At 39.2% G+C, this 24283-nt stretch overlaps 1 protein-coding gene across 1 annotated transcript in view; it reads right to left on the bottom strand.

The window, feature by feature from the left end:
• Positions 1-24283, bottom strand: part of LOC128664348 (transcriptional regulator QRICH1) — a 314109-nt gene that overhangs the window by 131505 nt on the left and 158321 nt on the right. The window contains exons 6-7 of the mRNA XM_053719186.1: positions 17369-17483; positions 17173-17281 (exon numbers count right to left, since the gene is read on the bottom strand). Coding sequence (XP_053575161.1) covers positions 17173-17281; positions 17369-17483 — 224 coding nt within the window. The remainder of the gene's footprint in view (positions 1-17172; positions 17282-17368; positions 17484-24283) is intronic.

Genomic DNA, 24283 nt, shown 5'->3' on the forward strand with positions numbered 1-24283 from the left:
AGTCAAACACACTGCCACAGCTCTGCTGTGGCTCCTACCTGTCCTTAAACACGATTTGCAGGATAAAAACCCTCTATAGCGGTCCTAGATGCCAGACTCCTTTAGGGAAGCTGGATGTCTCAGTCTGAATAGGCCCCTCCCACCATGCACTCAATGTCAGAGGGCCTTAAAAAAGTACTCCTAGGAGTGATCTAACAAGCCATGTGGAAAACTAGGCCCCAAATAAAGATTTATCACCCTCAGAGAAAAAACGTTTTTTCTGTAAGTTATGCAAACGTTTTTACACTAAGTAATATGAGAGTTAACATGAATATTACCCTTATCTTGTAAGCATGATCCCAGTCGTTGTTAAATCACTGTATCAGGCTTACCTCATACATAGGCTTACCTTATACAAGGCATTGTCAGCATTTTCTAGACCTTATCTCTCTAGAAAAAAATATACTGAACATACCTCAAAGCAGGTGATCTGGAAACCGTCCCCCCAACTGAAGTTTTCTTTCCATACTCTTCAGTTATGTGTGAGAACAGCAATGGACCTTAGTTACAAACCGCTAAGATCATCAACCTCCAGGCAGATTCTTCTTCCAATTTCTGCCTGAGAGTAAAACAGTACAACGCCTGTACCGTTTAAAAATTAACTCTTGATTGAAGGTAAAAACTACACTAAGTCACCACATATCTCGATACTTCCTTTCTTGTCGAGAGTTGCAAGAGAATGACTGGGGGTGGCAGTTAGGGGAGGAGCTATATAGACAGCTCTGCTGCGGGTGTCCTCTTGCAACTTCCTGTTGGGAAGGAGAATATCCCACAAGTAATGGATGAACCCGTAACTGGATACACCTTTACAAGAGAAATAAATAACGAAAGTATATTGCAAAGTTTTTTTTGTTTCTGTCATAATGCTACATTTTATATTATAATCTCATTCTTTTTAATATGCCTTTAAAATGTACAATCCTGGCTTCCTCAAACAATGAGTAAAATATCGGACACAATAACTATTGTGCAACTGCATATTAAAAAACAAAATTTATGCTTACCTTATAAATGTATTTATTTCCGGATATGGTGAGTCCACGACTTGAGTAAATACTGTTGGGAATATCACTCCTAGCCAGCAGGAGGAGGCAAAGAGCACCACAGTTAAACTGTTGAGTATCACTCCCTTACCCACAACCCCCAGTCATTCGACCAAAGGGAAATGGAGAAAAACATAATTTATGTAAGAACTTACCTGATAAATTCATTTCTTTCATATTAACAAGAGTCCATGAGCTAGTGACGTATGGGATATACATTCCTACCAGGAGGGGCAAAGTTTCCCAAACCTTAAAATGCCTATAAATACACCCCTCACCACACCCACAAATCAGTTTAACGAATAGCCAAGAAGTGGGGTGATAAGAAAAAGTGCGAAGCATATAAAATAAGGAATTGGAATAATTGTGCTTTATACAAAAAAATCATAACCACCACAAAAAAGGGTGGGCCTCATGGACTCTTGTTAATATGAAAGAAATGAATTTATCAGGTAAGTTCTTACATAAATTATGTTTTCTTTCATGTAATTAACAAGAGTCCATGAGCTAGTGACGTATGGGATAATGACTACCCAAGATGTGGATCTTTCCACACAAGAGTCACTAGAGAGGGAGGGATAAAATAAAGACAGCCAATTCCTGCTGAAAATAATCCACACCCAAAATAAAGTTTAACAAAAAACATAAGCAGAAGATTCAAACTGAAACCGCTGCCTGAAGAACTTTTCTACCAAAAACTGCTTCAGAAGAAGAAAATACATCAAAATGGTAGAATTTAGTAAAAGTATGCAAAGAAGACCAAGTTGCTGCTTTGCAGATCTGGTCAACCGAAGCTTCATTCCTAAACGCCCAGGAAGTAGATACTGACCTAGTAGAATGAGCTGTAATTCTTTGAGGCGGAGTTTTACCCGACTCAACATAGGCAAGATGAATTAAAGATTTCAACCAAGATGCCAAAGAAATGGCAGAAGCTTTCTGGCCTTTCCTAGAACCGGAAAAGATAACAAATAGACTAGAAGTCTTACGGAAAGATTTCGTAGCTTCAACATAATATTTCAAAGCTCTAACAACATCCAAAGAATGCAATGATTTCTCCTTAGAATTCTTAGGATTAGGACATAATGAAGGAACCACAATTTCTCTACTAATGTTGTTGGAATTCACAACTTTAGGTAAAAATTCAAAAGAAGTTCGCAACACCGCCTTATCCTGATGAAAAATCAGAAAAGGAGACTCACATGAAAGAGCAGATAATTCAGAAACTCTTCTAGCAGAAGAGATAGCCAAAAGGAACAAAACTTTCCAAGAAAGTAATTTAATGTCCAATGAATGCATAGGTTCAAACGGAGGAGCTTGAAGAGCTCCCAGAACCAAATTCAAACTCCAAGGAGGAGAAATTGACTTAATGACAGGTTTTATACGAACCAAAGCTTGTACAAAACAATGAATATCAGGAAGAATAGCAATCTTTCTGTGAAAAAGAACAGAAAGAGCAGAGATTTGTCCTTTCAAAAAACTTGCGGACAAACCCTTATCCAAACCATCCTGAAGAAATTGTAAAATTCTCGGTATTCTAAAAGAATGCCAAGAAAAATGATGAGAAAGACACCAAGAAATATAAGTCTTCCAGACTCTATAATATATCTCTCGAGATACAGATTTACGAGCCTGTAACATAGTATTAATCACGGAGTCAGAGAAACCTCTATGACCAAGAATCAAGCGTTCAATCTCCATACCTTTAAATTTAAGGATTTCAGATCCGGATGGAAAAAAGGACCTTGTGACAGAAGGTCTGGTCTTAACGGAAGAGTCCATGGCTGGCAAGATGCCATCCGGACAAGATCCGCATACCAAAACCTGTGAGGCCATGCCGGAGCTATTAGCAGAACAAACGAGCATTCCCTCAGAATCTTGGAGATTACTCTTGGAAGAAGAACTAGAGGCGGAAAGATATAGGCAGGATGATACTTCCAAGGAAGTGATAATGCATCCACTGCCTCCGCCTGAGGATCCCGGGATCTGGACAGATACCTGGGAAGTTTCTTGTTTAGATGAGAGGCCATCAGATCTATCTCTGGGAGCCCCCACAATTGAACAATCTGAAGAAATACCTCTGGGTGAAGAGACCATTCGCCCGGATGCAACGTTTGGCGACTGAGATAATCCGCTTCCCAATTGTCTACACCTGGGATATGAACCGCAGAGATTAGACAGGAGCTGGATTCCGCCCAAACCAAAATTCGAGATACTTCTTTCATAGCCAGAGGACTGTGAGTCCCTCCTTGATGATTGATGTATGCCACAGTTGTGACATTGTCTGTCTGAAAACAAATGAACGATTCTCTCTTCAGAAGAGGCCAAAACTGAAGAGCTCTGAAAATTGCACGGAGTTCCAAAATATTGATCGGTAATCTCACCTCCTGAGATTCCCAAACTCCTTGTGCCGTCAGAGATCCCCACACAGCTCCCCAACCTGTGAGACTTGCATCTGTTGAAATTACAGTCCAGGTCGGAAGAACAAAAGAAGCCCCCTGAATTAAACGATGGTGATCTGTCCACCACGTTAGAGAGTGTCGAACAATCGGTTTTAAAGATATTAATTGAGATATCTTCGTGTAATCCCTGCACCATTGGTTCAGCATACAGAGCTGAAGAGGTCGCATGTGAAAACGAGCAAAGGGGATCGCGTCCGATGCAGCAGTCATAAGACCTAGAATTTCCATGCATAAGGCTACCGAAGGGAATGATTGTGACTGAAGGTTTCGACAAGCTGTAATCAATTTTAGACGTCTCTTGTCTGTTAAAGACAGAGTCATGGACACTGAATCTATCTGGAAACCCAGAAAGGTTACCCTTGTTTGAGGAATCAAAGAACTTTTTAGTAAATTGATCCTCCAACCATGATCTTGAAGAAACAACACAAGTCGATTCGTATGAGACTCTGCTAAATGTAAAGACGGAGCAAGTACCAAGATATCGTCCAAATAAGGAAATACCACAATACCCTGTTCTCTGATTACAGACAGAAGGGCACCGAGAATCTTTGTGAAAATTCTTGGAGCTGTAGCAAGGCCAAACGGTAGAGCCACAAATTGGTAATGCTTGTCTAGAAAAGAGAATCTCAGGAACTGATAATGATCTGGATGAATCGGAATATGCAGATATGCATCCTGTAAATCTATTGTGGACATATAATTCCCTTGCTGAACAAAAGGCAATATAGTCCTTACAGTTACCATCTTGAACGTTGGTATCCTTACATAGCGATTCAATAATTTTAGATCCAGAACTGGTCTGAAGGAATTCTCCTTCTTTGGTACAATGAAGAGATTTGAATAAAACCCCATCCCCTGTTCCGGAACTGGAACTGGCATAATTACTCCAGCCAACTCTAGATCTGAAACACAATTCAGAAATGCTTGAGCTTTCACTGGATTTACTGGGACATGGGAAAGAAAAAATCTCTTTGCAGGAGGTCTCATCTTGAAACCAATTCTGTACCCTTCTGAAACAATGTTCTGAATCCAAAGATTGTGAACAGAATTGATCCAAATTTCTTTGAAAAAACGTAACCTGCCCCCTACCAGCGGAACTGGAATGAGGGCCGTACCTTCATGTGAACTTAGAAGCAGGCTTTGCCTTTCTAGCAGGCTTGGATTTATTCCAGACTGGAGATGGTTTCCAAACTGAAACTGCTCCTGAGGACGAAGGATCAGGCTTTTGTTCTTTGTTGAAACGAAAGGATCGAAAACGATTGTTAGCCCTGTTTTTACCTTTAGACTTTTTATCCTGTGGTAAAAAAGTTCCTTTCCCACCAGTAACAGTTGAAATAATAGAATCCAACTGAGAACCAAATAATTTGTTTCCCTGGAAAGAAATGGAAAGTAGAGTTGATTTAGAAGCCATATCAGCATTCCAAGTCTTAAGCCATAAAGCTCTTCTGGCTAAGATAGCCAGAGACATAAATCTAACATCAACTCTAATAATATCAAAAATGGCATCACAGATGAAATTATTAGCATGCTGGAGAAGAATAATAATATCATGAGAATCACGATTTGTTACTTGTTGCGCTAGAGTTTCCAACCAAAAAGTTGAAGCTGCAGCAACATCAGCCAATGATATAGCAGGTCTAAGAAGATTACCTGAACATAGATAAGCTTTTCTTAGAAAAGATTCAATTTTTCTATCTAAAGGATCCTTAAACGAGGTACCATCTGATGTAGGAATGGTAGTACGTTTAGCAAGGGTAGAAATAGCCCCATCAACTTTAGGGATTTTGTCCCAAAATTCTAACCTGTCAGGCGGAACAGGATATAATTGCTTAAAACGTTTAGAAGGAGTAAATGAATTACCCAATCTATCCCATTCCTTAGCAATTACTGCAGAAATAGCATTAGGAACAGGAAAGACTTCTGGAATAACCGCAGGAGCTTTAAAAACCTTATCTAAACGTATAGAATTAGTATCAAGAGGACTAGAATCCTCTATTTCTAAAGCAATTAGTACTTCTTTAAGTAAAGAGCGAATAAATTCCATCTTAAATAAATATGAAGATTTATCAGCATCAATCTCTGAGACAGAATCCTCTGAACCAGAAGAGTCCAAAGAATCAGAATGATGGTGTTCATTTAAAAATTCATCTGTAGAAAGAGAAGATTTAAAAGACTTTTTACGTTTACTAGAAGGAGAAATAACAGACAAAGCCTTCTTTATGGATTCAGAAACAAAATCTCTTATGTTATCAGGAACATTCTGCACCTTAGATGTTGAGGGAACTGCAACAGGCAATGGTACATCACTAAAGGAAATATTATCTGCATTAACAAGTTTGTCATGACATTTAATACAAACAACAGCTGGAGAAATAGCTACCAAAAGTTTACAGCAGATACACTTAGCTTTGGTAGATCCAGCAGGCAGAGGTTTTCCTGTAGTATCTTCTGGCTCAGATGCAACGTGAGACATCTTGCAATATGTAAGAGAAAAAACAACATATAAAGCAAAATAGATCAAATTCCTTATAAGACAGTTTCAGGAATGGGAAAAAAATGCCAAACATCAAGCTTCTAGCAACCAGAAGCAAATGAAAAATGAGACTGAAATAACGTGGAGACAAAAGCGACGCCCATATTTTTTGGCGCCAAAAATGACGCAACATCCGGAACGCCGACATTTTTGGCGCAAAATAACGTCAAAAAATGACGCAACTTCCGGCGACACGTATGACGCCGGAAACGGAAATGAATTTTTGCGCCAAAAAAGTCCGCGCCAAAAATGACGCAATAAAATGAAGCATTTTCAGCCCCCGCGAGCCTAACAGCCCACAGGGAAAAAGTCAAATTTTTGAGGTAAGAAAAAATATGATAATTAAAGCATAATCCCAAATATGAAACTGACTGTCTGGAAATAAGGAAAGTTGAACATTCTGAGTCAAGGCAAATAAATGTTTGAATACATATATTTAGAACTTTATAAATAAAGTGCCCAACCATAGCTTAGAGTGTCACAGAAAATAAGACTTACTTACCCCAGGACACTCATCTACATGTTTGTAGAAAGCCAAACCAGTACTGAAACGAGAATCAGTAGAGGAAATGGTAAATATAAGAGTATATCGTCGATCTGAAAAGGGAGGTAAGAGATGAATCTCTACGACCGATAACAGAGAACCTTATGAAATAGACCCCGTAGAAGGAGATCACTGCATTCAATAGGCAATACTCTCCTCACATCCCTCTGACATTCACTGCACGCTGAGAGGAAAACCGGGCTCCAACTTGCTGCGGAGCGCATATCAACGTAGAATCTAGCACAAACTTACTTCACCACCTCCCTTGGAGGCAAAGTTTGTAAAACTGATTTGTGGGTGTGGTGAGGGGTGTATTTATAGGCATTTTAAGGTTTGGGAAACTTTGCCCCTCCTGGTAGGAATGTATATCCCATACGTCACTAGCTCATGGACTCTTGTTAATTACATGAAAGAAAAGGAGTAACAGAGGTGTGTAGAGGTGCTTGAGGTTATAGTCAATATAACTGTCTTAAAATAAAGGGTGGGGCCGTGAACTCACCATATCTGGAAATAAATAAATTTATCAGGTAAGCATACATTTTATTTTTCTTTCCTAAGATATGGCGAGTCCACAGCTTGAGTAATTACTGTTGGGAACCAATACCCAAGCTAGAGGACATGGATTAATAGGGAGGGACAAGACAGGCAGTCCTAAACAGAAAGCACCACCGCTTAAAGAACCTTTCTCCCAAAAGAAGACCCAGCCGAGGCAAAAGTATCACATTTTTAAAATTTTGAAAAAAGTATGTAAAGAAGACCAAGTTGCAGCCTTGCAAGTTTGTTCCACAGAAGCTTCATTTTTGAAAGCCCAAGAAGAGGAAACCGCTCTTGTCGAATGAGCCATAATTCTCGCAGGAGGCTGCTGTCCAGCAGTTTCATAAGACAAACTAATTATACTTCGTAACCAAAAAGAAAGAGTAGTAGCAGTAGATTTCTGACCTTTACGTTTCCCAGAGAAACAGACAAAGAGGACAGAGGACTGGCGAAAATCCTTAGTCACCTGCAAGTAGAATTTAAGAGCACGTACAACATCCAAATTGTGTAACGAATGTTCTTTGGAAGGAGGAGGATTAGGACACAGAGAGGGAACAACAATTTCTTGAATGATATTTCTATTAGAAACAACCTTAGGAAGGAAACCTAACTTAGTACAAACAACCCCCTTATCTGCATGAAAAATAAGATAAGGGGAATCACACTGCAAAGCTGAGAGTTCCGAGACTCTTTGAGCAGAAGAGATAGCAAAAGAAACAAAACCTTCCAAAATAACAACTTAATGTCTATGGAATGCAACGGCTCAAACGGAGCCAGCTGTAAAACTTTAAGAACAAGGTAAAGGCTCCAAGGAGGAGCAACAGACTTAAAGACGGGCCTGATTTTGACCAAGGCCTGACAAAAAAATTGCACATCTGGCACATCCGCCAAACGTTTATGTAGTAAAACTGATAAAGCAGAAATCTGACCCTTCAGGGTACTGACTGACAATACCTTCTCCAGGTCCTCCTGAAGAAAAGATAAAATTCTAGGAATTCTAATTCTACTCCAAGAGTAGCCCTTGGATTCACACCAATAAAGATATTTACGCTGTATCTTATGGTAAATCTTTCTAGTAACAGGCTTGCGAGCCTGAATCATGGTCCCAATGACCAACTCAGAAATCTGCTTCCCAATTGTCTACTCCTGGAATGTGGATGGCAGATAGACTGCAATTGTGGGTCTCTGCCCACTGAAGAATCTGAGTAACCGCCTTCATGGCTAATGAACTCCACGTTCCTCCCTGGCGATTGATGTAAGCTACAGAGGTCATGTTGTCTGACTGGAACATGATAAACTGGGCTGAGAACAACCGATGCCAAGCCAATAGAGCATTGTAAATCACCCTCAACTCCAAAATGTTGATGGGAAGAGCAGACTCCTCCCGAGTCCAAAGGCCCTAAGTTTCAGACTGCTCCCCAGCCCAGCAGGCTGGCATCCATGGTCACGATCACCCAGGAAGAGAGGCAAGAGGAAATGATTTTGTTTTTCCTGACCTGTGTCAGAAAAATCTTTATCAATAAGAGAATCTATTATGGTCCCTAAGAACACTACTCTTGTAGCAGGGGAAATAGAGCTTTTTTCCAGATTCACATTCCACATTGGGTACAGTATACCAAGGGTATAATGGAGTCCTCGACAGGAAACCTTTTCTTAAAAATGGGAGAAAACAGAATTTATGCTTACCTGATAAATTACTTTCTCCAACGGTGTGTCCGGTCCACGGCGTCATCCTTACTTGTGGGATATTCTCTTCCCCAACAGGAAATGGCAAAGAGTCCCAGCAAAGCTGGTCACATGATCCCTCCTAGGCTCCGCCCACCCCAGTCATTCGACCGACGGACAGGAGGAAATATATATAGGAGAAACCATATGATACTGTGGTGACTGTAGTTAGAGAAAATAATTCATCAGACCTGATTAAAAAACCAGGGCGGGCCGTGGACCGGACACACCGTTGGAGAAAGTAATTTATCAGGTAAGCATAAATTCTGTTTTCTCCAACATTGGTGTGTCCGGTCCACGGCGTCATCCTTACTTGTGGGAACCAATACCAAAGCTTTAGGACACGGATGAAGGGAGGGAGCAAATCAGGTCACCTAAATGGAAGGCACCACGGCTTGCAAAACCTTTCTCCCAAAAATAGCCTCCGAAGAAGCAAAAGTATCAAATTTGTAAAATTTGGCAAAAGTGTGCAGTGAAGACCAAGTCGCTGCCTTACATATCTGGTCAACAGAAGCCTCGTTCTTGAAGGCCCATGTGGAAGCCACAGCCCTAGTGGAGTGAGCTGTGATTCTTTCAGGAGGCTGCCGTCCGGCAGTCTCATAAGCCAATCGGATAATGCTTTTAAGCCAAAAGGAAAGAGAGGTATAGAAGTCGCTTTTTGACCTCTCCTTTTACCAGAATAAACAACAAACAAGGAAGATGTTTGTCTGAAATCTTTAGTAGCCTCTAAATAGAATTTTAGAGCACGGACTACGTCCAAATTGTGTAACAAACGTTCCTTCTTTGAAACTGGATTCGGACACAAAGAAGGTACAACTATCTCCTGGTTAATATTTTTGTTGGAAACAACTTTCGGAAGAAAACCAGGCTTAGTACGCAAAACCACCTTATCTGCATGGAACACCAGATAGGGCGGAGAACACTGCAGAGCAGATAACTCTGAAACTCTTCTAGCAGAAGAAATTGCAACCAAAAACAAAACTTTCCAAGATAATAACTTAATATCTACGGAATGTAAGGGTTCAAACGGAACCCCTTGAAGAACTGAAAGAACTAGATTTAGACTCCAGGGAGGAGTCAAAGGTCTGTAAACAGGCTTGATCCTAACCAGAGCCTGAACAAATGCTTGAACATCTGGCACAGCTGCCAGTCTTTTGTGAAGTAAAACAGATAAAGCAGAGATCTGTCCCTTCAGAGAACTTGCAGATAATCCTTTCTCCAAACCTTCTTGTAGAAAGGATAGAATCTTAGGAATTTTTATCTTGTTCCATGGGAATCCTTTAGATTCACACCAACAGATATATTTTTTCCATATTTTATGGTAAATTTTTCTAGTTACAGGCTTTCTAGCCTGAATCAGAGTATCTATTACAGAATCTGAAAACCCACGCTTTGATAAAATCAAGCGTTCAATCTCCAAGCCGTCAGTTGGAGGGAAACCAGATTCGGATGTTCGAATGGACCCTGAACAAGAAGGTCCTGTCTCAAAGGTAGCTTCCATGGTGGAGCCGATGACATATTCACCAGGTCTGCATACCAAGTTCTGCGTGGCCACGCAGGAGCTATCAAGATCACCGAAGCCCTCTCCTGATTGATCCTGGCTACCAGCCTGGGGATGAGAGGAAACGGTGGGAATACATAAGCTAGGTTGAAGGTCCAAGGTGCTACTAGTGCATCTACTAGGGTCGCCTTGGGATCCCTGGATCTGGACCCGTAGCAAGGAACCTTGAAGTTCTGACGAGACGCCATCCGATCCATGTCTGGAATTCCCCATAATTGAGTTATTTGGGCAAAGATTTCCGGATGGAGTTCCCACTCCCCCGGATGGAATGTCTGACGACTCAGAAAATCCGCTTCCCAATTTTCCACTCCTGGGATGTGGATCGCAGACAAGTGGCAGGAATGATCCTCCGCCCATTGAATTATCTTGGTCACTTCTTTCATCGCCAGGGAAGTCCTTGTTCCCCCCTGATGATTGATATATGCAACGGTCGTCATGTTGTCTGACTGAAACCTTATGAATTTGGCCTTTGCTAGTTGAGGCCAAGCTCTGAGAGCATTGAATATCGCTCTCAGTTCCAGAATGTTTATCGGGAGAAGAGACTCTTCCCGAGACCATAGACCCTGAGCTTTCAGGGATTCCCAGACCGCGCCCCAGCCCACTAGGCTGGCGTCGGTCGTGACAATGACCCACTCTGGTCTGCGGAAGCTCATTCCCTGTGACAGATTGTCCAGGGTCAGCCACCATCGGAGTGAATCTCTGGTCTTTTGATCTACTTGAATCATCGGAGACAAGTCTGTATAATCCCCATTCCACTGTCTGAGCATGCACAGTTGTAATGGTCTTAGATGAATTCGTGCAAAAAGCACTATGTCCATTGTTGCAACCATCAATCCTATTACTTCCATGCACTGCGCTATGGAAGGACGAGGAACAGAATGAAGTACTTGACAAGAGCTTAGAAGTTTTGATTTTCTGACCTCTGTCAGAAAAATCCTCATTTCTAAGGAATCTATTATTGTTCCCAAGAAGGGAACTCTTGTTGACGGGGACAGAGAACTTTTTTCTTTGTTCACCTTCCATCCGTGAGATCTGAGAAAGGCTAGGACGATGTCCGTATGAGCCTTTGCTTTTGACAGGGACGACGCTTGAATCAGGATGTCGTCCAAGTAAGGTACTACTGCAATGCCCCTTGGTCTTAGAACCGCTAGAAGGGACCCTAGTACCTTTGTGAAAATCCTTGGAGCAGTGGCTAATCCAAATGGAAGTGCCATAAACTGGTAATGCTTGTCCAGAAAAGCGAACCTTAGGAACTGATGATGTTCCTTGTGGATAGGAATATGTAGGTACGCATCCTTTAAATCCACGGCAGTCATAAATTGATTGGATAGTAGGTAGGATCGTTCGAATAGTTTCCATTTTGAACGATGGTACCCTGAGAAATTTGTTTAGGATCTTTAGATCCAAAATTGGTCTGAATGTTCCCTCTTTTTTGGGAACTATGAACAGATTGGAATAAAATCCCATTCCTTGTTCTCTTATTGGAACTGGATGTATCACTCCCATCTTTAACAGGTCTTCTACACAATGTAAGAATGCCTGTCTCTTTATTTGGTTTGAAGATAATTGAGACCTGTGGAACCTTCCCCTTGGGGGTAGTTCCTTGAATTCCAGGAGATAACCTTGAGAAACTATTTCTAGCGCCCAAGGATCCTGAACATCTCTTGCCCAAGCCTGAGCAAAGAGAGAAAGTCTGCCCCCCACTAGATCCGGTCCCGGATCGGGGGCTATCCCTTCATGCTGTTTTGGTAGCAGTGGTAGGCTTCTTGGCCTGCTTACCCTTGTTCCATCCTTGCATTGGTTTCCAGGCTGGTTTGGGTTGTGAAGTATTACCCTCTTGCGAATTAGAGACTGGTCCGTTTCTGCGAAAGGGACGAAAATTAGGCTTATTATTAGCCTTAAAAGACCTATCCTGTGGGAGGGCGTGGCCCTTTCCCCCAGTGATGTCTGAAATAATCTCTTTCAAATCAGGTCCAAATAATGTTTTACCTTTGAAAGGAATGTTAAGCAATTTTGTCTTGGAAGACACATCCGCTGACCAAGACTTTAGCCAAAGCACTCTGCGCGCCACGACAGCAAACCCTGAATTTTTCGCCGCTAATCTAGCTAATTGCAAAGCGGCATCTAAAACAAAAGAGTTAGCCAATTTAAGTGCTTGAACTCTGTCCATAACCTCCTCATACGAAGATTCTTTACTGAGCGATTTTTCTAGTTCCTCGAACCAGAAACACGCTGCCGTAGTGACAGGAACAATGCATGAAATTGGTTGTAGAAGGTAACCTTGCTGTACAAAAATCTTTTTAAGCAAACCCTCTAATTTCTTATCCATAGGATCTTTGAAAGCACAACTATCTTCGATAGGAATAGTAGTGCGTTTGTTTAGAGTAGAAACCGCCCCCTCGACCTTGGGGACTGTCTGCCATAAGTCCTTTCTGGGGTCGACTATAGGAAATAATTTCTTAAATATAGGGGGGGGAACAAAAGGTATGCCGGGCCTTTCCCACTCTTTATTTACTATGTCCGCCACCCGCTTGGGTATAGGAAAAGCGTTGGGGGGCACCGGAACCTCTAGGAACTTGTCCATCTTACATAATTTCTCTGGAATGACCAAATTGTCACAATCATCCAGAGTAGATAACACCTCCTTAAGCAGTGCGCGGAGATGTTCTAATTTAAATTTAAATGTCACAACATCAGGTTCAGCTTGATGAGAAATTTTTCCTGAATCTGAAATTTCCCCATCTGACAAAACCTCCCTCATGGCCCCTTGAGATTGGTGTGAGGGTATGTCAGAACAGTTATCATCAGCGTCCTCTTGCTCTTCAGTGTTTAAAACAGAGCAATCGCGCTTTCTCTGATAAGTAGGCATTTTGGATAAAAGATTTGCTATGGAGTTATCCATTACAGCCGTTAATTGTTGCATAGTAATAAGTATTGGCGCACTAGATGTACTAGGGGCCTCCTGTGTGGGCATAACTGGTGTAGACACAGTAGGGGATGATGTAGTATCATGTTTACTCCCCTCATTTGAGGAATCATCTTGGGCAATATCATTATCTGTTGCATTACTGTCCTTACTTTGTTTGGACACTATGGCACAATTATCACATAAATTTAAATGGGGAGACACATTGGCTTTCATACATATAGAACATAGCTTATCTGATGGTACAGACAAGTTAAACAGGCTTAAACTTGTCAACAAAGCACAAAAAACGTTTTAAAATAAAACCGTTACTGTCACTTTAAATTTCAAACTGAAAACACTTTATTACTGAATATGTGAAAAAGTATGAAGGAATTGTTCAAAATTCACCAAAATTTCACCACAGTGTCTTAAAGCATTAAAAGTATTGCACACCAAATTTCAGAGCTTTAACCCTTAAATTAACGGAACCGGAGCCGTTTTTACATTTAACCCCTATACAGTCCCAGAATGAGGCTCTGTCTATAACTAGAAAGGCCCCCATCTGAAAAAGGTGTCCAACAGTGCCTGCCGTTTTTCTAAACGTTCCCCAAGATTATAATACCAATAATTAGTTAGAATCTGCATAATATGCCTAGTAAAGCAATTGTTTTAGCCCAGAAAAATGTCTACCAGTTTTTAAGCCCTTTTTGAAGCCCTTTATTCTTTTATGTTTAACTAAGAAAATGGCTTACCGGTCCCCATGAGAGGAAATGACAGCCTTCCAGCATTACATGGTCTTGTTAGAAATATGGCTAGTCATACCTTAAGCAGAAAAGACTGCTAACTGTTTCCCCCAACTGAAGTTACTTCATCTCAACAGTCCTGTGTGGAAACAGCAATCGATTTTAGTTACTGTCTGCTAAAAATCATCTTCCTCTTACAAACAGAAATCTTCATCCTTTTCTGTTTCAGAGTAAATAGTACATACCAGCACTATTTTAAAATAACAAACACTTGATAGAAGAATAAAACTACAAAAAACTCTTAACCATCTCCGTGGAGATGTTGCCTGTGCAACGGCAAAGAGAATGACTGGGGTGGGCGGAGCCTAGGAGGGATCATGTGACCAGCTTTGCTGGGACTCTGCCATTTCCTGTTGGGGAAGAGAATATCCCACAAGTAAGGATGACGCCGTGGACCGGACACACCAATGTTGGAGAAAAGGACACCCCTGGTTTCTCCCATTCCTGTGAGATAATCTCCCTAGCACGGTCCGGCACAGGAAAAACCTCTGAAGTGGAAGGTTCATCAAAGAAACTATTTCAGGGACACTGAACCCAAATGTTTTCTTTCATGATTCAGATAGAGCATGCAATTTTAAGCAACTTTCTAATTTACTCCGATTATCAATTTTTCTTCATGTTCTTGCTATCTTTACTTGAAAAGCAAGAAAGTTTAGAAGCCAGCCCATTTTTATTCACAACCTGGGTTGTGCTTGATGATTGGTGGCTAAATGCAATAAACCAATAAACAAGTGCTGTTCATGGTCTGAACCAAAAATGGGCTGGCTCCTTATGTTAGATGACTTCTTTTTCAAATAAAGGTAGCAAGAGAACGAAGAAAAATTGATAATAGGAGTAAATTAGAAAGTTGCTTAAAATCACATGCTCCATCTGAATCATGAAATAAAAAATTTGGGTTTAGTATCCCTTTAAGTTTACTAGATTTGTTAGGGGTGACAACGACCGGGGTATCCAAGTCATCTAAAGTAGCTAAAACCTCCTTTAACAATAAGTGAAGGTGTTCAAGCTTAAATCTGAAGAATACTACCTCCGTCTCAGAAGGAGGAATTATACTGTCCAAATCTGAAATTTCACCCTCAGAAAGTCCCGATGTATTTTCCTTATCAGACTTATGAGAGAGGGCAACTTGGGAAGCAGAACTGAGGACAGACACCTTACTTTCTGAATTTCTAGATTTCCTCTTGCGTTATCCCTGTAATCTGGAAATGGCAGCTAATGCCGCAGATACTGCTGAAGATACCTGTGCAGCAATTTCTGCCTTTAAATAAAGTCCACTAGGAGTTATAGAGGAACCGCAGGGCACTGCATGTGACGCCACTGAGGCTTGGGACGTAGCAGGAGAAAGCCGAGGTATTATTTTAACAGCATCATCCTGAGAGGATCACCCAGAAATGGAGAAAAACAACTTTTTCCTCAGAGAATTTATGAAGTAAAGCCTGTCAATGTGACCGCAACTGCTGAGTTCAAATTACTGCTGCGACACAGAAAGGAACTAAAAATATCTACCTGGTACACCGAGTATCAGAAATAACCGTTTTTTCAAACTGAACAGTTTAAAATGTTGCATCGGTTTATTTTAAAGAAAAGGAGAAATTAATAAGCTGCTGAAAAAGAAAATGCAGCCTTACTTCCAGTTTAAACTTGTATTGTTTTATCAAGTAAATATGTGTCAGAAAATAAAGCCTAATAAAAACATTTTACCCTTTCTTTTTAAAAGAGTTTAAATGTTAGTCTCACACATGCTACAGTGCCTGTTTCATACCCCAGTGTAACCCATACCACAGGATTATCTACGTCCCAATTAAAAAACAGTGTCTTTTAATTTGTTAAGTGCATGGTCTTCCCAACTGGAAGAAAAAGCACTTACCTGCTCCGCTGTCCAGCATGTAGACAGTTACAAGGTATAAGAAGACAGTTCTTCACAGAGACCTTTGAAAAAGAAAGAACAGAGTAACCAACTCTGGCTTTCTAAACTAGGGCAGCAATTGTTAGGAACTTGTAAAGAGGTACTTACTGAGTTTTCCTAACTGCTTTAAAGCCACCACTACCCGACTGCAAGGAATGACGTGGAATACGTCTATACCTCAAAACTTGCTTGTAGATTAAATCAAAATTTTTCTTCAGACACCTAAACTTCACCTCCTCCATGCACCGAAGGCAAAGAGAATGACTGGGGTTGTGGGTAAGGGCGTGATACTTAACAGCTTAACTGTGGTGCTCTTTGCCTCCTCCTGCTGGCCAGGAGTAATATTCCTAACAGTATTACTCAAGCCGTGGACTCACCATACCTTAGGAAAGAAATATAAAATTATTATATTCAAATATAATTCAAATGTTTCTTAAAGTGTCACATGTGATATTCCAAAAAAGCCCAAATCAAGGTTCCCTAGAGGGAAAGGGCAATAGACTAGTATAGTTCTTCTTTAATGACTATGAACATGCAATTTTAAACAACTTCCCAATTTACTTGTTATCAAATGTGCTTCATTCTCTTGGTATCCTTTGCTGAAGTGGAGCAACGCACTACTGGGAGCTAGTTTAACATCTAGTGAGCCAAGCAAAAGAGACAAATATATGCAGGCACTAATCACCAACTAGCATCCCGTAGTGTAGGATATTTACATATTTTTCAACAATGGATACCAAGAGAAAAAAAGTACATTTGAAAATAAAAGTGAATTTAAAAGGGTTTTAAAATTACATGATTACTATTATAAAGCACCACTGAGGGTGCAAAACGCGTCAGAATAGTATTCCATGCAGTCCTGCATGTTTATGGAATTTTTAATTGTTATTAAATAAAGCTTTTTTTTTTTTTTACTTTTTTTTTAAATGACAAGCTCTTTCAGAATCCAGCAAAATTAATTTTGATTTTCTATCCCTTTAAAGTATTTACATCTCGAGTCTTCATTTTCAATGCCAAAACCACAATTTGTGCAAAATTAATAAAATATAAAAAGGTTTCAAAACATGCATTTAACACACTACTATTTAATTCACTAAAAAGTTACATTTTTACTTACTTTGTGTTAAAATACATAAGTGTGAAAAGCAGAGTAGTGGGTGAATGGGCACCAAGTTGTTTACAGTCCCACAACATTTCTTCTGCTATACAACTTGATATAAGGTAACCTGCAGTCAAGAAGATTGAGTCTATCACAAAACAGACTGAACAAAAGGAAAAAAATAAACGCAGTGTTATTTTTAATTTCTTCTTACCAAATGGATTTACGCGTGGGCACCATCCTTTAAGGATTTCATGAAGGTTTTCTAAAAACTTTGAATAGTATAGATCAGCAAATATGTTATCGATTCTGTTGTTATCAAACATGTACTAAGGGGGAAGGGGGAAAAAAAAAAAAGAGAAAAAAAAAAAGAAGAACATTAACACACAATATTTTATAACCAATTAAACTTTTGTTTTGTTGCTATTTTTAGGCAAACATCTCCTGTGCACTGCTTTTGGGGGAAATTAGAAATTAAAAGGTATTTGTACATAAAGAAGTATTTTCAACAAGTTAAATTACTTCAGTTTAAAGTGACATTAAAAGTGACAGTAAAAGTGTCTGGGTGACTATTACTCAATGGATACAGTTTACACAAATATCAAATTGTTTTTATTGCCAAAAAAACAAAAACAAAATCCTTTTTCATGATGAGAGAGTCTTCAAGTCATCACAAGTGGGAATAAAGTCTAATCCAATATGAAGCATAACACCCTTAACAGAGCTTTTAATCCCTTTCACTTTCCCATGATGCCTCAGACATACATATGGCCAAGAGAAAGGAGAAATTCAGAAAAGTAGGAAAGATAAAGCAGGGTAAGTGAAGTGCAAACTGGTACTGACGCCAACTGTATAGAAAATAAGGGCAGATCTTGTTGACTCTCACCATCATGAAATAAATTAAATTAATCAGGTAAGCATACATTTTGTTTTCTTTCACAAGATGGTGTCCACAAGCCATCCTATACCCAAGCTGTGAAGTACACAAGACCACCATGAAATAGGGCAGGATAACAGTGAAGGCAGGTAAAGGGCCTGTAGAACTTTCCTACCAAAAAGCAGCCTCAGAAGAGGAAAACGGTAACATCTGGTAAAATTATGTAAAGATGAACACATAGCTGCTTTACAAATCTGTTCCATGGAAGCTTCATTTCTGAGAGCCCAAAAAAGGTACCAACTGCTCTAGTAGAATGAGCAGCAATTCATTCTAGGGTTTGATTTTTCCGCTACCAAGTATGCTTTGCAAAAGCACACTGCCAAGATAACAGCAGTAGCTTCTTGTCCCTTGCAGAGACCAAAAAACTGATTACTTTTTTCTAACTGGAAGATAAAATTTCAATACCTTGACCACATCCAAGTTAAGAAGCAATTTCTCTTAAGCTCTATGTCTGGTGTGGCCTAAGATTCACAATCTAGTTGAATGCCTTCTGATTCAGAGACCATTTGCCAAGGTGAAGGTTTTGATGACTGAGAAAGCCCACTTCCCAGTTGTCAACACCCAGGATGTGGATTGCAAAATAATGCAATGATGGTATTCTGCCAAGAATGTGGGCTAACTCTTTCATTACCAAGGCTCATTTAGGATAACCTTGTTGATTAATGCAAGTCACCTCGGTGACACAGATTAAAAACTCAGAAATTACTCAATCTCAACAAGGGCCAATTCTGGAAAGCCATAAATATTGAGCAGAGTTCCAAGATGCGGATTGGTAAGCGAACCTCCTGAGGAGACCAAAGGCCCTGAGCTCTCAACCACAGACTGCATCCCAACCAGACAGGTTGGCGTCCATGGTGATCACCCCCCAAGTTTGTCAGAGTAAGGAGGCCCCCTGAACAAGGGTTTGCCTACAAGCTAAGGATTGTCTTGTCTTGAAGTCTTGTAATCTCCATTCCATTTTTGCCACATTTTCAGTTGCATGGAATCTGGCAAAAATGTACTGTATTTGAAGCCATTACCATGAGACCTACAGCTTCCATTCAATGAACCACTGTAGCAAGAGAAGAGTTGATATAATACAAAATCTATGATGAAACCCAGGAAGGAAACCCTGGTTCAAGGAATTATAGAGCTCTAGGAGCTACTGCAATCCCCTGAGTTCTCACTACTGATAAAAGAGCTCTGAAAACCTTTGTGAAGATTCTTGTGCTGCCAGACTAAAAGGGAGTGCCATAAATTGTTAATGCCTTTTTAGAAAGGCAAATATGAGGAATTTTGTACGATTTCTGTGAATAGGCATATTTTAAAGAGATATATAAGTCCAAATTAAACTTTCATGATTCAGATAGGGCATGTAAGTTCAAACAACTTTCTAAATTTACATTTATCATCAAAATTTGCTTTGTTCTCTTGTTGTTCTTAGTTAAAAGCTAAACCTAGGTAAACTTCATATGCTAATTTAAAAGTCCTTGAAGGCTTTAAAAGTCCTTATCTGAATGCATTTGACAGGTTTTCACAGCTAGGGGGTGTTAGTTCTTGTGTTTCATATAGATAACATTGTGCTTATGCAGGTGGAGTTATTTAAGAGTCAACACTAATTGCCTGAAATGCAAGTCTGTCAAAATATCTGAGATAAGGAGGCAGTCAGCAGAAGCTTAAATACAAGGTAGAGAGGCAAAAGTATATTTCTATAACAAGTGTTGGTTATGCAAAACTGGGGAATGTTAAAGGGATTATCTATCTTTTTAAATAATAACATATTTGGTGTTTACTATCCCTTTAAGTCTATGGAAGATAAAAATTGACTCAACCGGCACTAAATAAAGTATAGTGTGAATTGTCTCCATTTTGAAAGTCAGAAAAGACTGGAATAGATCCCCAAGGGGACTGAAATAATCACTCTCATAGCTTGTAGGTCTGTTACACATGCCAAGAAAGCTCTGGATTTTAAAGGATCCTTGGGAATAGGAGAAATCTTTCTTTAAGAGGGTCGGCCCAAAAGCCTATGCAGTACCCCTGGGAAATTATGTTCAGTGCCCAAGGGTCTAAACAAAATCTTTCACTGAAACGGAAGGGAAACAAGTCTGCTTTTGATACCATATCAGCAGATCATGACTTGAGTCATAGCAGAACTTTTGCATTTAATGTGAGTGATTTCAACTGCTACATCACAAATTAAAACTGTTTGCAGTCTTGACCAGCTTCAAGTGATCCTGAATTCCTTTAAAGGGAAGCTACATGGAAGATAAGGTCAGAAATATTGTCACACCAGACTGCAGTCTTGCAGGACAAAACATATAGCTTGCCAGCTGAAAGTATGGTCGGTAAAAGCTTTCAAGCTTTCTGTCCATTGGATCCTTGAAAGAGATACTGTCTCTAAAGGGATGGTAGTATGCCTAGCCAAAGAGGAGATAGTGTCATCTACTTTTAGAATGGTCTCTTATACCTCTAATGTTTCAGAGGGTAAAGGGAACATGTTCTAAAATATTTGCGGAGGAAACAAAAGAAATGCCGGGTTTTTTTCCATTCATTGGTGCTTAGGTCAGAAACCAGTGAAGGTAGATGGCTTTTTGGAGCTGCTATAGAGAACTTATCAACCTTGTTAATAGATGGTCTGTAGTTGGAAGATCATTAACCTCAAAGGTTATTAAAATATTCTGTTAAAGAGCATGTATGTGCTCCAACCAGAAATTAAAAGGGATGTTAAACAGTCTGTTTCATTGTTGTAATAGAAAAAGCACTATGCTGTGTCTTATACTTAAATGGACATGAAACCAAAAATGTTCTCATGATTCAGATAGAGAATACAATATAAAACAACTTTCCAATTTACTTCCATTATTTAATTTGCTTCCTTCTCTTGTAATCCTTTTGCTGAAAGCTTTATCTAGCAAAGCTCAGGAGCAGCAGAGAACCCAGGTTCTAGCTGTTAATTGGTAGCTGCATATATATATATATATATATATATATATATATATATATATATATTGATTGTGATTGGCTCACCCATGAGTTCAGTTAGAAACCATTAATGCATTGCTGCTCCTTCAACAAATGATACCAAGAGAATGAAAAAATTAGATAATAGAAGTAAATTAGAAAGTTGTTAAAAACTGTATTCTCTATCTGAATCATGAAAGAACAAAAATTGTGTTTCATGTCCTTTTAATAGAAATATTTACAATACGTATTATTCATCTATTCAAATGTATTTTATCTCAGGAATTGGCAGCAATGCCCAGGTTTGACCTGGGAGGCTAGTGGCATCTCTGCACCCGGGATACAACTATCACTGCCCAACTAAATTTTTGCCAATTCCTCTCCCCTGTTTGTAGGTTCTATAAGGAGGAAATTGGTCTCAAATCAGTTAAGAGAACCTCTGTCAAATGATACAAACATCAGTACTTAAAGTTTCACAAACACTCCTTGCTGGAGGTAAAACATTGACTGAGGGATCATGGGAAAGTGGTAGGGATTAAAAGCTCTTATGATTATTTATTTTTTGTCATTTTAGAATGTAACAACCACTCACCAGACCTAATGCACATGTACAGTTGGTCTTATAGGGGACTCCTTGTTATATAGAAGTAAACAGTAATTGGCACTGTACTAGCGGCGAATCATTGTTTACTGGAATTGTTGTCTAAAGAATCCAGGACATAAAAATAGAAAATTATCCCGTAAAAGCAAAATTGTAGGTATAGGGTGGTTTGGACTGCTCCATACATCACTACACAACAGCAAAAATTAAGAAGATGGAGGAGAAAACGCAAGAGTCAGTGGGATATAATTTTATAAATGATTCCTTCAAATAACTTTCTTTTTTTTATTGAGGTTTTTAGAAAATAAAATACAAATAGTATTTGTCATGCCACAAAAAAACCAAAAACACACAAACATGCTAAGAAATAAATTACAAAACAGAATTGCAACAGTGTCATTGAATTATTGAAACTTCTATACCTGGTTAGACAACAAATTGAAACCTCAAGTTTTTCTTTTATAACATCTTCAGATTGCTACACATTAGGTCACTTGTGGACCTTTGAATATGTAAAATAATAAATATTGGATGGTATAAGAGAAAACAATTTACATCTTACCTGATAAATTAATTTATTTCATGTTGGAGAGAGTCCATAAGCTGTTTTGTATGGGATATACATTCCTACCAGGAGGAGGCAGCAACGTTTCCTAAAACCTAAAAAGCCTATAAAACCCTTCCCACCTCACTCATACCATTGTTTGACGTATAGCTAAGTGGTGAAGTGTTTAGAATGTGTAATAGCCTAAATGGATGTGCAGGGGAAAAAAAAAATAAAAAATGATGAGCTTTGAACAAAAAATAACTCCAAACGGGTTGGGGGCTCGTGAACTCTCGGAACCACGAAAGAAATACATTTATTAAGTAAGATATAAATGACGTTTTCTTTCATATAGGTGGCGAGAGTCCATGAGCTGTTACGTATGGAATCTAAATGTAGCCACCAATAAAGCAAGCGCTACCCAGGTGCTAGGAATAAAAAAATGGGCCGGCTCCCATGCTTACATTCCTTCTTTTTTAAATAAAGATAGCAAGAGAACGAAGAAAAAAATTATAATAGGAGTAAATTAGAAAGTTGCTTAAAATTGCATGCTCTATCTGAATCATGAAAGAAAGTCTTGAGTTTTGTGTCTCTTTAAAGACCAAGGACGCACAGGGTACGTCCTACAAAAAATGTCACCTAATGACCAAGGCTGTACCCCTGTACGTCCTCAGGGTTTTAAAGCACTGGAAGCGATCATGATTGCTTCAAGACACTTTTAGGGTATTGCAGTTATGCCTCGATATTGAGGCATCCTGCAATACCGTTTTTTAAGCATCCGATGCAGAGAGCCACTCTGTGGCCCTTTCTGCATCGGCCAGCATGGTGCCGATCGTTGGTGGGTGGTAGTCATTGCAGGGAGGCGGGTGGGTGACCCATCGCTGGTGCTTGTTCCAGATCCGACTAACAGTTGGTCCATAAGGATGCAAAGAGGCGGGGCTTAGTAATGTGCGGGTGCGTGTGTGCACGTGCACGGACATAACTGTTGAGAGAAGGATAGGGAAACTGTTGAGAGAATAGGGAAAGGGATCCGGGAGGGGGAAAAATGGTTTGGAAAGGGATCCGGGAGGGGGGGGAAATGGTTTGGAAAGGGATCCAGGAGGGGGAGAGGGGTAGGGTGTTGAGGGGAAGAAGCTACACTACAGAAAAAGGTCTGTTTATATTTATTTTATTAAAAAAGAGCAAATTTGTAAGTAAATTGGGTACTGGCAGAGAGCTGTTACTACATAAGATGGCAGTCAATCAAGGAGGGAGGTTTAGAGAGCTGTTTGGGGGGAGGGGAATCCTACACTTTATATAAAAAAAAAAAAAAATATATATATATATATATATATATATATATATATATATATATATATATATATATATATATATATATATATATATATATATATATATATATATATATATATATATATATATATATATATATATATATATATATATATATATATATATATATATATATATATATATATATATATATATATATATATATATAAATAAATATCCTCCAAAGAGAGATAAGCACAGTCTTACATTACCACAACTGCCAGGGTGCACTTCATATAAATTGTATCCATTCCTCGTTTGCAAGAAGGCACTCACTGGTCTTTTAGTAAAAGTTGTTTTTTACTAAAAGACCAGTGAGTGCCTTCTTGCAAACGAGGAATATATATATATATATATATATATATATATATATATATATATATATATATATATATATATATATATATAACACACCTTTATTTTTATACTGGCAGACTTTCTGCCAGTACTTAAAGGGACACTGAACCCAATTTTTTTTCTTTCGTGATTCAGATAGAGCATGCAATTTTAAGCAACTTTCTAATTTACTCCTATTATCATTTTTTCTTCGTTCTCTTGCTATCTTTATTTAAAAAGGAGGCATCTAAGCTTTTTTGGGGGTTCAGAAGTCTGGATAGCACTTTTTTATTGGTGGATGAATGTATCCACCAATCAGCAGGGACAACCCAGGTTGTTTACCAAAATGGGCCGGCATCTAAACTTAGATTCTTGCATTTCAAATAAAGATACCAATAGAATGAAGAAAATTTGATAAGAGTAAATTAAAAAGTTGCTT

The sequence above is a fragment of the Bombina bombina genome, chromosome 6 (genome assembly GCF_027579735.1).
Source record: "Bombina bombina isolate aBomBom1 chromosome 6, aBomBom1.pri, whole genome shotgun sequence".
Classification (NCBI taxonomy): Eukaryota; Metazoa; Chordata; class Amphibia; order Anura; family Bombinatoridae; genus Bombina; species Bombina bombina.